At 38.6% G+C, this 14,428-nt stretch overlaps 1 protein-coding gene across 2 annotated transcripts in view; it reads left to right on the forward strand.

Moving 5' to 3' along the window:
* The window catches only part of LGR5 (leucine rich repeat containing G protein-coupled receptor 5), a 145,962-nt gene extending 132,395 nt beyond the window's left edge, over positions 1–13,567 (forward strand). For both annotated transcript variants that reach the window (XM_054445429.1, XM_063646504.1), the window contains 6 exons: positions 172–243; positions 5,183–5,254; positions 6,061–6,186; positions 7,529–7,674; positions 9,709–9,792; positions 10,906–13,567. In XM_054445429.1, coding sequence (XP_054301404.1) covers positions 172–243; positions 5,183–5,254; positions 6,061–6,186; positions 7,529–7,674; positions 9,709–9,792; positions 10,906–11,993 — 1,588 coding nt within the window. In that variant the 3' untranslated portion in view covers positions 11,994–13,567. The remainder of the gene's footprint in view (positions 1–171; positions 244–5,182; positions 5,255–6,060; positions 6,187–7,528; positions 7,675–9,708; positions 9,793–10,905) is intronic.
* The last annotated feature ends 861 nt before the right edge of the window (positions 13,568–14,428 follow it).

The raw sequence follows: 14,428 nt of genomic DNA on the forward strand, positions 1-14,428 counted from the left end.
GTGTAAATGGTAATGTTCTTTTTTAAACAAACAAAAATCAGTCACTTGATAGATACACTTCATGTGTTCCTTTGATTAAGGGCAGGTAATCCCTCTATCAAAGTTATCTGAAGTCTGTAATCTTTGAAACCAGTAATTTTGAAATCAATCTTTGGAACCCTGTCATTTCAGTGACCTAAGACATAATGAAATCTACGAAATTAAAGTTGACACTTTCCAGCAGTTGCTTAGCCTCCGATCTCTGTGAGTATCACCTCCCAGTGCGTTCCCCAGCACAGAGCATTTTCTTTCTCTTTGGGGCCTTCCCCTAATGTTTTCTTTTCATTGTGTACTATTCTGGTTGGACTTTTGTGCATATATTTGCTATGAAACATCAAGTATTTTGCTTCTGGTAATTTCCAGGAATAAATCTAAAAGTAGTAGATTTGCAATTATGCTCCCTACCAGTCAGCAGGCAGGAAGTTTTAATGAAGAGGAAGGAGGCTAAGCTGTTGACTAGCCTACTGTGTTTTCTGTCCACAACCTGGAATCGACAGGAAACATTTTACATGCAAAAATGGGACGATCACATAATTCTATCTGCCTGCTTTTTTTCCTGGTTAAGCATTTTTTCAACGTGTGTCTCAAAGTGCTTAATAATCACTTGTAGGAGACTAAAAAATACAGACTCCAGAGCCTTATCTGCCTCATGAGTTAGAATCTCTGGAGTGGGGACTGGGAATCTGCATTTTAACAAGTACACTGAGGTTTGAACACAGCTGTTCTAGGAATGACTTCTGTTGCTCAGGCAACTAAGATTTGTAAATACTTGTATTTAATTCCATTTTATGATTGAAATGTTATATATTAAATTTTTTTTAAAAACTTACTAGCAGATTGTTTTATGAAATAACAGTTAAAACTTTTCTATACTGAAACTGGATTTCAATATGATTTTGATGAATGGTGATGATAGGTAATGTTTAAACTATAGTACTTTGGTTAAAAACCTTTCTCTTTTGCTGACTTCTAAAGGAGTTTTTTTGTACTTAGGAGACTATACCTTTGATAAAATAATACTATTCCTCAAAAGACCTTAAATTTACTTTTAAGAGTCACTTTCTCCCAAAAGTTTACCTTAATAACCTTAATAATTTCCTCCCAAAAGTTTACCAGAATAACATCTTGTTTTGAATTTTGTTGTGTTGCCCTTCTCTCACTTTTGGTTGAAATCTACTTGTGGAGTGCTTTTACTTAAAAAAAAAAAAGAAGTGTAAAAGGAAAATACTTTTATTTCCTGTCTTATTCACCTGGTTTGATGTCTGGCTGCCCCAAAAGTCAGTTCTATATTAAAAGGTGGGAAGATCACGAGGTCAGGAGTTCGAGACCAGCCTGGCCAACGTGGTGAAACCCCATCTCTACTAAAAATACAAAAAATTAGCCGGGCATGGTGGCATGTGCCTGTAGTCCCAGCTACTCAGGAGGCTGAGGCAGGAGAATTGCTTGAACCCAGCAGGCAGAGGTTGCAGTGAGCCGAGATCACGCCATTGCATCCAGCCTGAGTGACAGAGCAAGACTCTGTCTCAAAAAAAAAAAAAAAAAAAGGCCGATCTCTAAAGATACCAAAAGAATGTGACGCAGACTCTGAAGAATAAATGTTTGAATCCCTCTGAATTCCTTCTTCCCCTGTGAGCTCACATTCAGTCACTCACCAAACTGTGCCAACTCCAATTCATCCTCTCCACTCCTCTACCGCAGGCCCATTAATGATTCATTTGGATCACCATCATCCTCCCAACCAGTCCTTCTATCATCTCTCTACCCATTCATCTTATTCTTTCTTAAATAAATCTAATCATGTTATTTCCCTGCTTCAAAAACTTTCTAATTATTTCCCTGTTGTCTTCAAGATCAGACCAAACTTCCCAGCAACACTCTTCAAAATCTGATTCCAGCCTCCTGGTACAGTGTCATCTCTCCTCAGCACACTCCAGGTCCCTGACACACGAGCCACTGTTTCTCCTATTCCCATTGCCTATAGGATTCCTCCGCACCCATAACTTGTCCCCCTGCCCATTTCACAAGAACAAGATCTTCTATCTTTGGGCCCACTTCACTCTGATGCACTTTGCACATTCTCTACTATAGAACTTAATACTTAGCACTGTCATCAGGTAGACTATGCCATACCTGAAAACAATAAGAACTTTTTCAGGTTCCCATAAATTAAAATTTCAGTAAAACTTCTAGCCCAGGGTCTAGTGCAGTGGCTTTTTCATTATTTGCTTAAGAATTTAAACATGTTCTGAGCACAAGATCAGGGACTGTGAAGTCAATGTGCCTGCATTTGAATTGCACCTCCTGAGATTACTCTGTAATTTATTACTCAAGTGACTTGTCACACAGTTTCTATTTTTCCTCATGAGTATAATGAAGGTAATGATAATACCTACCTCTTAGGGTTGTGGTGAGGGTTATGAGATTAAAACCTGTAAAAAAAAAAAATAAAACAAAAACAAAACAAAAACCTCGTAACTGTACCTGGCACATTGTAACTATGCAACCTTATTATTATTATGAAAATAAGTATATAGCTTTTGAGGGTTCTAGCAAGAAACAGAAGTCATTTAAGATGGTTGAAATGTAGAAATACCATTTGACCCAGCAATCCTATTACTGGGTATATACCCCCAAAAATATAAATCATAATGTTGGGTGCGATGGTTCACACCTGTAATCCCAGCACTTTGGGAGGCCGAAGTGGGCAGAACACTTGAGGTCAGGAGTTCGAGATCAGTGTGGCCAACATGGTGGCCAACATGTCTCTACTAAAAATACAAAAAAATTACCTGGGCATAGTGGTGGGCGCCTCTAATCCCAGCTACTCGGGAGGCTGAGGCAGGAGAATCGCTTGAACCTGGGAGGCAGGGGTTGCAGTGAGCTGAGATCGCACCACCGCCCTCCAACCTGGGCGACAGAGTGAGACTCCATCTCAAAAAATATATGTGTGTGTGTGTGTTTATATCATTCTATTTTAAAGATACATGCACATATATGTTCATTGCAGCACTATTCACAATAGCAAAGACATGGAATCAACCCAAATGCCCACCAATGATAGACTGGATAAAGAAAATGTGGTATATATACACCATGGAATACTATGCAGCCATAAGAAGGGATAAGATCATGTCCTTTACAGGCACATGGGTGGAGCTGGAAGCCATTATTCTCAGCAAACTAACACAGGAACAGAAAACCAAACACTGCATGTTCTCACTTATAAGTGGGAGCTAAACAATAAGAACACATGGACACGGGGAGTGAGATACCACACACCAGGGCCTATCAGGGTGGCAGGGGGAGGGAAAGCATCAGGATAAATAGCTAATGCATGCAGGGCTTAATACCTAGGTGATGGGTTAATAGGTGCAGCAAACCTACCATGGCACATGTTTACCTATGTAACAAACCTGCATGTCCTGCACGTGTATCCTGGAACTTAAAATTAAATTAAATTTTTTAAAAAGATGGTTCAAATGAAAAGACACTTACATAGGTGTTGGCAGGGAACAAGCAAAGGATGGGTGTGCAGAAACCAGTAACATCTGGGGCTAGAGTCACAGGGAGGAAATGATGTTTCCAGGACAAAGAAAGAGCTTAAGCATGGAGAAGTGTTGCAGCCCTTGAGAAGTCTGTAGCTGCCATGAAAGACATGATTCCAAAACAGAGAAGAGAAGACCACAAGGACCCTGACCTCCCTTTCCTTCGGGGGCTTCTCCTGAGAATACAACTGAGGCCATTAGGGAGCTCTGGGGAATGCAGCCTGCAGGATCAGCCCCAGGCACAGAGCAGGGCAGGAAAGCAGAAAATGACTCCTCTGGGGCTGGTGGGAGGATTCCAGCGCACAGGCTCATGAATTGAAAAGGAATTACAGGCCTTTGAACATATAAATTCTCACATATTTACTTAAACCCCAGTCAAATCACTCTAAGCACCATGGCAGGACTTGGCCTACATTCCAGATATTCTGCTCTGTGAAGCTCTCCCAGGGCACCATGATCTACTTAAAGCTGCCAAAAAGACTCTGACAGATGGTATTACTTGCTCACCTCAGTGACACGTATTTCTTGAGCAGCTCAACAGAAGACAGTCTTCTCACTCAATTACCCAAAGCCCAGCCGCCATTTGTAGCTTTTCTACCTTCCATACGTTTCCTGCCCTTGTTAGCTGCAATTTTCTTCTGTTCTGGGATCAAGGAAAAGACTTCCAGTTTCCTCCAGGAAAGGAGGACAGGTCCCTAAGGAACCTTTCAAATGAGAATGTAAATATTCTGTGAATACCATTTATTAAGGTAACTCTGGAGCCCAATATCATAAACTTTTCTACACTTAAGAAAAGTTGACTTTGTTTACTTTCAGTTCTCTCAAATGCCTACATCTTAGTTACCATTGTTAGTCATTTACAAAAATTAAAAATCTTAAATTCATCCTTCCTTTTTAAAAATGTAGTTCTTATTCCTGATAAATTATCTACAGAAGTTTTTGCAAAATGTTTTATTCCTACTTAATTATCTGCAGTTCATTACTTGTCCATGGGAAGTGAATTTTATTTCCCCATAAACTGTACTTTTTCTTTACTATCAAAGAATTTTATTTCTAACATATGTTGGCCCCTATTTTATTCATATACTGGCTAATAATTTACTTGTCAGTATCCTTCCTGGAAATTTTCTTGAACACATCTTTGTGTTTCTCTCAAGGCCTAACATGTATGAGTGATGTGCCCAAATTTTTTTGAGTTTCATTACATATCCAAGGACATTTTATAATTTAAAACTTACTTGTCAGAAGAAGAGGCTCAGAAGTTTCTGTCCCTTCCCACAGTGCTACAACCACTCATTTTAGAAAGGCCCTAATAAAATGTTACAACCATGTTAAAGTTAACCTTTTAGCAAGAGTAAAAACCAAAATATCCACCCGAACGATGTTTCCTTGATTGGTTTTAACAAGCTTGATTTAAAGTTCTCTCATTAGTCATTTTATACCACTAATATCTTAATCTGAAGGGCAGTTTGATAAGTTAATTGTTTCTGATCTGAATGGAAATTAAATTAATTTTGGTAGAAGACTAAATACATGTGATAAAACTTCACATGTTCTTTATTCTATGTAATTCTCTCATTTGTCTTTTTTTAAAATAGGAATTTGGCTTGGAACAAAATTGCTATTATTCACCCCAATGCATTTTCCACTTTGCCATCCCTAATAAAGCTGTGAGTATTCCACAACTTGTTTATGGTATTTCTCTTAATAATTGAGGACCATCTAGTTAATTTTAAAAGTTGGTTTTGTTGAAGAAGCTGGATATGCACAGATTACCTGCCCTCCGTGTTCTCCATGCCTAGAGCTTGTCAGAGCCAGGGAGGAGTTCTCCTGCTCCTCCAGGACCACGTGGGCCCTTAAGTGGATAATTGACCATCTGGGTGACACCTGGTTCTCATTATTCAGCTGAAGTTTTTTATTTGTGCTTTGTAAATAGGTGGAATGGAATAAGATGTCAATTCAGGTCTGAAGGGCTTCCATTTTATTTTATGCCATTTTGACTGATAGAGAATCTTCCTGTCCCTTCCCCCACGCCAACTTCCCATCTTTTGCTCCTTCCTCTCCCCATCTCTTATCTAACAAAGAAAGAAGAAATTGGTTGGACAGAAGTTAGGAGAAGAAGAAGGGGAGTAAATACATCCCCTGCACTTTTTACCTCTCACTCCTAATCTAGTCAGCATCACTTTTCAAATTAAATATAGCAACTTCCCTTTGATTTTAGATGTCCCCACGTGACAAAATGAAGCTGAATATAGAACAATTTGAATACAATTAAAACCTTTTCTCCCCTACAATCCTGATTGTGAATAGAAAAGTTATCAAGAGCTAAACCAAAATGGTTACTTTTACCCTTAAGAGTAAGGACCCTGCTTAGAAGTTTTTATTGAGTAGTTTAACGATCTTTAGGTTGTTTTTTTAACATAAACGTTTTATGCTAACATAGACTAAAAGCCAATTGTTGTTTGATGTTTTGCAGGGACCTATCGTCCAACCTCCTGTCGTCTTTTCCTGTAACTGGGTTACATGGTTTAACTCACTTAAAATTAACAGGAAATCATGCCTTACAGAGCTTGATATCATCTGAAAACTTTCCAGAACTCAAGTGAGTTTGTCATTAAAACTAATAAGATACACTTGTGGTCATGTGAAATAATAGATGTATTATAGTGGTGTTCTAAATTTATGAGGTCGTGAGACACTTTTGAATTGCATTTCATGCCCTCAAGTCTCCTAACCCTGGAGCATTGTCAGGACAAGCCCTGAAGTGGGAAAATGTGTCCTCCTGACCATATTTCCTTTCCTTCTCAAAGATGCCTCCCAGAATCATAGAGTTCATAGGAGGAGTTTGAAAACAATTGATGCATGGGATATATATAAACTAGGGCATGTAATTAAATAACATTATAACATTATTCTACTCTTGTTTACAATTTTTAATTTAGCTTGTATGTATCTAATAAAATGCACTAAATTAATATTTGTTTGAGGAAGTAATGCTGCTTAAAATCTGTTATGCTTATTATTGACAAAGAAGTATCTTGAAAGATTATGTATTTTTTAACCCATGGTAGTTTTTACATACTTTTAAAATTATGAAAATAATAAAACCCCAAAAGAGAGTTGGGAAAGTATAAGAGAGAACAAAAATCTTTTTTTTAAATTTTTAATGTTTTTATTTTTATGGTTATATAGTTGGTGTTTATATTTATGGGGTACATGAAATGTTTTGATACAGGCATGCAATATGTAATAAGCACATCATGGAAAATGGGGTATTCATCCCCTCAAGCGTTTATCCTTTGAGTTACAAACAATCCAATTACACTCTTTATTTTAAAACGCCCAATTAAATTATTATTGACTACAGTCACCCTGTTGTGCTATTGAATAGTCGGTGTTATTTATTCTTTCTATTTTTTGTACCCATTAACCATCCCCACCTCCCCCCAAGTCTACCCTTCCCAGTCTCTATTAAGCATCCAAGAACAAAAATCTTAAAAATGCCACTCTACACAACATGTTTAAGTTACTTCTTTCCAAGCTTTGTTTGCAGTGCATTTTTAATTGTTAGACTCAAAATGTGCATAGAAATATATGTCATATTTTAGTCACTTATTCTGCCATAAGCACTTTTTCATGTTGCTACAATTTTTCTTAGCAGCCATTTTTTTAACCTTTTTATTTTGGAAGTTTTCCATCATTTGAGTAATGGAAGTTGCATCACTCAGCTTCAGCAATTAACATTTCATAGTGATCATTTTTAATAACTTCATTGTTTTTATAAATAGCACTGTAATGAACACCTTTATGCCCATAACTTATACTTTGGATTATTTATTTAGGCTAAAATCCAAAGGTAGAATAATTGGGTGAAAGAACATGAACACTATATTTAATTATCCGTTTCTTTAAGTGTTTTTTGTTTGGGTTTTGTTCATTTAAAGGGTTATAGAAATGCCTTATGCTTACCAGTGCTGTGCATTTGGAGTGTGTGAGAATGCCTATAAGATTTCTAATCAATGGAATAAAGGTGACAACAGCAGTGTGGACGACCTTCATAAGAAAGATGGTGGAATGTTTCAGGTTCAAGGTAGGACTTGCTATGCCATGGTAATGAAATTGTGTTGTGTTCGATGGAACACATGGAAATGAATTATGTTCGATGAAAAGTCATCGAACAGGCCGGGCGTGGTGGCACACACCTGTAATCCCAACAGTTTGGGAGGCCGAGGCAGATGGATCACTTGAGGTCAGGAGTTCGAGACCAGCCTGGCCAACATGGTGAAACCCTATCTCTACTAAAAATACAAAAAATTAGCCAGGCATGGTGGCACATGCCAGTAATCCCAGGTACTTGGGAGGCTGAGGCATGAGAATCGCTTCAACCCAGGAGTCAGGTTGATTCCAAAGCAAGCTGAGCTGAGATCACGCCACTGCACTCCAGCCTGGGCAACCGAGCAAGACTGTCTCAAAAAAAAGGAAAAAAAATTATCAAACAGATTATCTGAACTTCAGACAAGTCCTTGTACCTCAGCAAATTGTGAATAAATCCCACTTTTTAAAGACTACTTGAGAAAGAGAAAACTCGCTCAGGATTCATCCTAAAATTTCATCTGTTCTGCAGGTGAATTCTTAAATTTATATTTATAATTAGATTCCCCCTTAGCATATACTGTCCTCAGGGGTGATTACTGACATGATGTTTCCATCAGCTTTTTAAAGGGTCCTATTTCTGAGGATGTCTTTTTCATACCTACTTCAGAAACTTTTTCTCCAGAAGACAAAATCCATTTTCATTCTTATGGCCTGGAAGGAGTGAAAGATATAAACATTTTAGATTCCTTCATATTTCAGCAGAAGGGCTAAAGAATCCTACTTTTTGTCCAACTAATTCTAAATTATTCTTCTCACCTACCCCACCCCGGGGTATCTGTCCAGAAGGTGAAATGAGATAATGTCTGTAAAGCTTGGCTTTCCTTGAATTAAGACGTTACCTAAACAGACAACAATGCCTCTCAAACCACACCTGTGGTAATGAGGAGGTGCTTTGGGCACCACCCCCTGCCTTCCCTGCCAACCCTGCGAGTTTGCACAAAGTCTAAACAGACTAAACAGAAGGATGGCTTCTCATGCTTTGGGCCTTAATGATTTGTTGATTCCAAAGCAAGCATGATTCAGTCTGTCTGCAGATAACCTTACCAGTTTTTCCTGCCTGTGTATCTGTTTAAGGAACTGATATCTTGGTCCTTGCCTTTTTTGGTTTAGGCCACAGCATGTGTCTTGTTCTTGTTCTTGCTTCAGTTTTTGCTTTTGCTGCCTCACCCACTCTAATTTCTCTCAAAAATTGTTCACTCAAAAAATAAAAACACAAGCGAAAAGTTATTAGAGAGCCTACTTTGTGCCAGGCACTGTTCTAGGCCTTGAAAGTACACAATGAACAACACAGAGAGATAGTCATTCGTGGAGTTTATTTTCAAAGGCAGTGATTCTCAACCCTGGACTACATATTACACTCACATAGCAACTTTTTAAAAATATTGGTCCCCAGTTCCCACATGAGACCAATTAAATCTGTATCTTTGGAGAAATATGTTAGATCACAAAACTCCTATGTCATGGATAGCTAAACCAAGCACCAAATAGTTATTTGATTTGTCCTCTGTTACGCAGAATTCCCCAGGGAAGACTGAAACTTACTGTATCTGATTCTCTCTCTGGTGTTCAGAGAACACAGCCTAGAACATTTGCACTATAGCTTTTATAGTGTTAGAACTTTGGATAAAGCAGTTCCTACTCTGAATGAAGAGGCCCATAGCCTCCTCTAATTTAGCTCTGCAACGTGGGTACATCATGAGCTGCAGGGAACAAGAGCAGAATGAGAGTTTAGATGTTACACCCAGCGTCTTGGGTCACTCTCCCTCACCCCAGTTGTACTAAAATAGTATGTCATAGCAGCTTGAGTCAAACATCCAAAGACAACTTTATTATAACTTGCAAGAAAGCTAGAGCACAAGGAATTTGTGACAGTTCATGTCTCCAGAATAACCCAGGACTGTCCACTCTGGGATTTGGTCCCTTGAAAAGAGAGACAGAACTAATCATTCCAGGACTTCTTGTGCTGCAGATGAACGTGATCTTGAAGATTTCCTGCTTGACTTTGAGGAAGACCTGAAAGCCCTTCATTCAGTGCAGTGTTCACCTTCCCCAGGTGAGAAAGGCATCAAAACTTCCTCAACAGCAGTATCCACCACTGATTCTGAGTCCATGAAAAACAATGCAGCTATACTTTAAAAGCCGAATCTGTGCCAACTTTGCAGCTCATCAGTAACCCTCCCCATAGTGGCCTGTCAAATACAAATGTTCATTCCCTGGAGTTGTTTTTCACTTGCCAATAGGATTGAGGTGGGAGGACATTTGATTTAACTTAATGTAAACTAAAGAATCAAGTATGTTGTTAGAGGCATATGTAATTTCTAAAATGATATTAGCAATTTACCCTGAAATAGTATGCTATAATCTTGTTTTGTGTAATCACCGATATTTGAAAGTGACTTAGGTTTTTCTTATAAATAATTATTTGGTAAAAGCAAATAATAGTCTGTACAGATAAGAGGAAGGAAGGAAGGAAGGAAGGAAAGAAGGAAGGAAGGAGAAGGGAAAGGGAGGGGAGGGAAGGAAAGGGAAGGGAAGGGAACGAAAGAGGAAGGGGAGGGGAAGAGATGGGAAGGGAGGGGAGGAAAGTGAAGTTGAATTCACTTAATAGTTTGTCTGATTCCAAAAAACAGGATGAGCCAGTTGAAAAGAGACAGCAAGGAAGAGTTGATATTTTATTTTTAACGAATATATTGTTCCTTGCTCCTTAACCTCAAATTTTAATCTAAAACTAAGATGAGATTTTCATGAAATGCACTTTCATAATATTATGGAGTATTTCCCTAGGATTCTCCTTGTCTGCCTATGGAAACTTATGGAAATATTCTGAAAAATTATATAATGAAAAGTCCAGGAGAGCTGGCTTTTTACCTGGCTCCAACACAGCTGTATCTTAAGGACTTCAATCAAATGATTGAAATTCTCCATTCTCATTTCTCCATCAATACCCTGGAACAGGAGCACCTGGTGTACTCACCCAGCCAGTGCTGCAGAAGATTCAGGGTGACAGTGGCTTGAGATAGTGGAGCATGCACATGGGCACCGTGTGTTATTAGGCTATTTTTGACCACTATCTCTTGGCATCCTAAATAAAGAGACAAAAGGGTAATTCAGCAAAAGTTGTAAACCCTAATTTGATACTCAATCTTTGCCTTCCTTGGACTTCTAGGCCCCTTCAAACCCTGTGAACACCTGCTTGATGGCTGGCTGATCAGAATTGGAGTGTGGACCATAGCAGTTCTGGCACTTGCTTGTAATGCTTTGGTGACTTCAACAGCTTTCAGATCCTCTCTGTACATTTCCCCCATTAAACTGTTAATTGGGGTCATCGCAGCGGTGAACATGCTCACGGGAGTCTCCAGTGCTGTGCTGGCTGGTGTGGATGCATTCACTTTTGGCAGCTTTGCACGACATGGTGCCTGGTGGGAGAATGGGGTCGGTTGCCAAGTCATTGGTTTTTTGTCCATTTTTGCTTCGGAATCATCTGTTTTCCTGCTTACTCTGGCAGCCCTGGAGCGTGGGTTCTCTGTGAAATATTCTGCAAAATTTGAAACGAAAGCTCCCTTTTCTAGCCTGAAAGTAATCATTTTGCTCTGTGCCCTGCTGGCCTTGACCATGGCCGCAGTTCCCCTGCTGGGTGGCAGCAAGTATGGCGCCTCCCCTCTCTGCCTGCCTTTGCCTTTTGGGGAGCCCAGCACCATGGGCTACATGGTCACTCTCATCTTGCTCAATTCCCTTTGCTTCCTCATGATGACCATTGCCTACACCAAGCTCTACTGCAATTTGGACAAGGGAGACCTGGAGAATATTTGGGACTGCTCTATGGTGAAACACATTGCCCTGTTGCTCTTCACCAACTGCATCCTATACTGCCCTGTGGCTTTCTTGTCCTTCTCCTCTTTACTAAACCTTACATTTATCAGTCCTGAAGTAATTAAGTTTATCCTTCTGGTGGTAGTCCCACTTCCTGCATGTCTCAATCCCCTTCTCTACATCCTGTTCAATCCTCACTTTAAGGAGGATCTGGTGAGCCTGGGAAAGCAAACCTACTTCTGGACAAGATCAAAACACCCAAGCTTGATGTCAATTAACTCTGATGATGTGGAAAAACAGTCCTGTGACTCGACTCAAGCCTTGGTAACCTTTACCAGCTCCAGCATCGCTTATGACCTGCCTCCCAGTTCCATGCCATCACCAGCTTATCCAGTAACTGAGAGCTGCCATCTTTCCTCTGTGGCATTTGTCCCATGTCTCTAATTAATATGTGAAGGAAAATGTTTTCAAAGGTTGAGAACCTGAAAATGTGAGATTGAGTATATCAGAGCAGTAACTAATAAGAAGAGCTGAGGTGAAACTCGGTTTAAAAACCAAAAAAGAATCTCTCAGTGAGAAAAGGCTGAAAACCTACAGATACTTGAGAGTGAATATAAGTCTAAATGCTGCTTTGTATAATTTGTTCAGCTAAGGCATAGATCGATCACACTATTTAAGTGAGCCCAGATCAAAAAAGCAGATTGAAATTTTCTTTAGAAAAGATTCTCCATGATTTGAATTGCATTCTCTTTAAACTCACCAATGTAATCATTTTGGGAGGAGGGAGAACCCACTTGCTTTCCAAATGGGTTTATTTAAACCCACAAACTCAAGAGGTTGTTGGGGGAATTAGGAAAATAAGGGTTTTCAATGACCTACATTGCTAGATAGAGGCTGTGATCCATAGGATTTCATTCTAATGACCATGTGAAGATGTTTGAGTCCTCCTTTGCCTTTCCTCAGAAAGGATCCTTCTAAGGCACCAATCCCTTAGATGGATAATGTAAGGTATTGTTAACTCACTCATATTGAGATCACTTTTAGAGATACCAGGTTTTACATATCAGCACTAGATGGTTCCACCCTCATGGGATAAAACTACTTACAAGTATTTTGAAAGGAAAATTGACCAAAACTCTTAAATTGTTACTAAGGCAATCATGCACAGGTGACGTATGTCTTATCGGATTTGTTTTTAACTCCTTGGTGCCCAAAGCTCAGAAGGGAATTCCACTGCCAGCAATGAACATACCTGGAAAAGATAGTAAGCAATCTGGGATTTTTTTTTTCTGGGTTAGTAAACAATTTTTGCAATAAGTTTTATCAGTTGATTCAAACTGATGTGCATCTTAATGATCAAATGTGCACATGACGTAAATTAAGTCCACTGATACAACTTCTTACACGTGTATCTCTAGTAGCTCTGGCAAACCCAATATCTGACACCACTTCAGACTCAAGAGACTCAGTAACATATTATCCTGTTTATTTAGCTTGGTTTTAGCTGTGTTCTCTCTGGATAACCCACTTGATGTTAGGAACATTACTTCTGCGCTTATTCCATATTAATACTGTGTTAGGTATTTTAAGAAGCAAGTTATTAAATAAGAAAAGTCAAAGTATTAATTCTTACCTTCTATTATCCTATATTAGCTTCAATACATCCAAACCAAATGGCTGTTAGGTAGATTTATTTTTATATAAGCATGTTTATTTTGATCAGATGTTTTAACTTGGATTTGAAAAAATACACTTATGAGCTATTTTATAAGATGTGTAAATATAGAACTGTATTTATTACTATAGTAAAGGTTCAGTAACATTAAGGACCACGATAATGATAATAAACCTTGTACAGTGGCACACTCTTCGATTTATATTGTGTTTCTCTGCCCATTTTCCTTAAATTCATTAACTGTATATATGTAAATATATAGTACTTGTAAATAGATTCCAAATTTGCTTTTCTATTGGGTAAAAAATAAATTTGTAATAAAATGTGTGACTATAAAACAAAATATTTTCAAGTCTATTTATTGAGCCCACAGGCAGATATATAGTCTCCTAAATGTTTTTAAGTTTTGGAGTATAAGTACCTTTGCTATTTGAGTATTAATATTTGTACTTAATACTCTAAATATATTGGACTTATCTTAAAAAAAGCAATCTTTCACAAAACAAATCAAAATATCATTACCAACTCCTGAATTGTTTATGATTGATAGCCATTTTGTCCTGACTTTTGTGAAGATTATGATAGTTTGGATTTTATAAGCTAGAACTTTTATTGGTCTCAAACTTCTTTTGCAATGTAAGAAAAAACCTCACAATTAGAAAGAAATATATGAATAACAAATCAACCTTAAATTATTTAACATGGACATGAGTTTAAACTTTTATGTCAAGGCCAAAACATGAGGACATGCAATTCCCAGGGCACAAAGAAACACACTGTTCCCCTTCGGTCCCCATCCCCCAAAACATGAGAAATGAAATTATTTTTCTAGACACCTGGGCCAGACCCTACCAGCTCCAGTGGTGATTCCTGCTCTCCTTGCATGGATTGCAAAATGAAACCATCAAGTACTGGTAGGACGCACAGCATTATTGCTAAAATTAACATGTTTACAGAGCACCCACAGGGCACCTGGCACTGAGTTTTCCACCTACCCATCAGACTCAACCACATACCCAAACCTAATTAACAGGCCTCAAATGGGATCCTCTCTTGTGCAGTCCGTGCTTGGCTTGGCTTATCTTCAGCTGAAGCAAGAGCTCACTCCTCTTACTCTCCCACCTCTTAACCCAGGCAGCAGATATAAAAGTTGCCTCTAGAGCAATGCATCTCATTCTTTCTTTTCAATATACTTGCCCAAAGT

Source organism: Pongo pygmaeus, chromosome 10, assembly GCF_028885625.2.
Source record: "Pongo pygmaeus isolate AG05252 chromosome 10, NHGRI_mPonPyg2-v2.0_pri, whole genome shotgun sequence".
Lineage (NCBI taxonomy): Eukaryota > Metazoa > Chordata > Mammalia > Primates > Hominidae > Pongo > Pongo pygmaeus.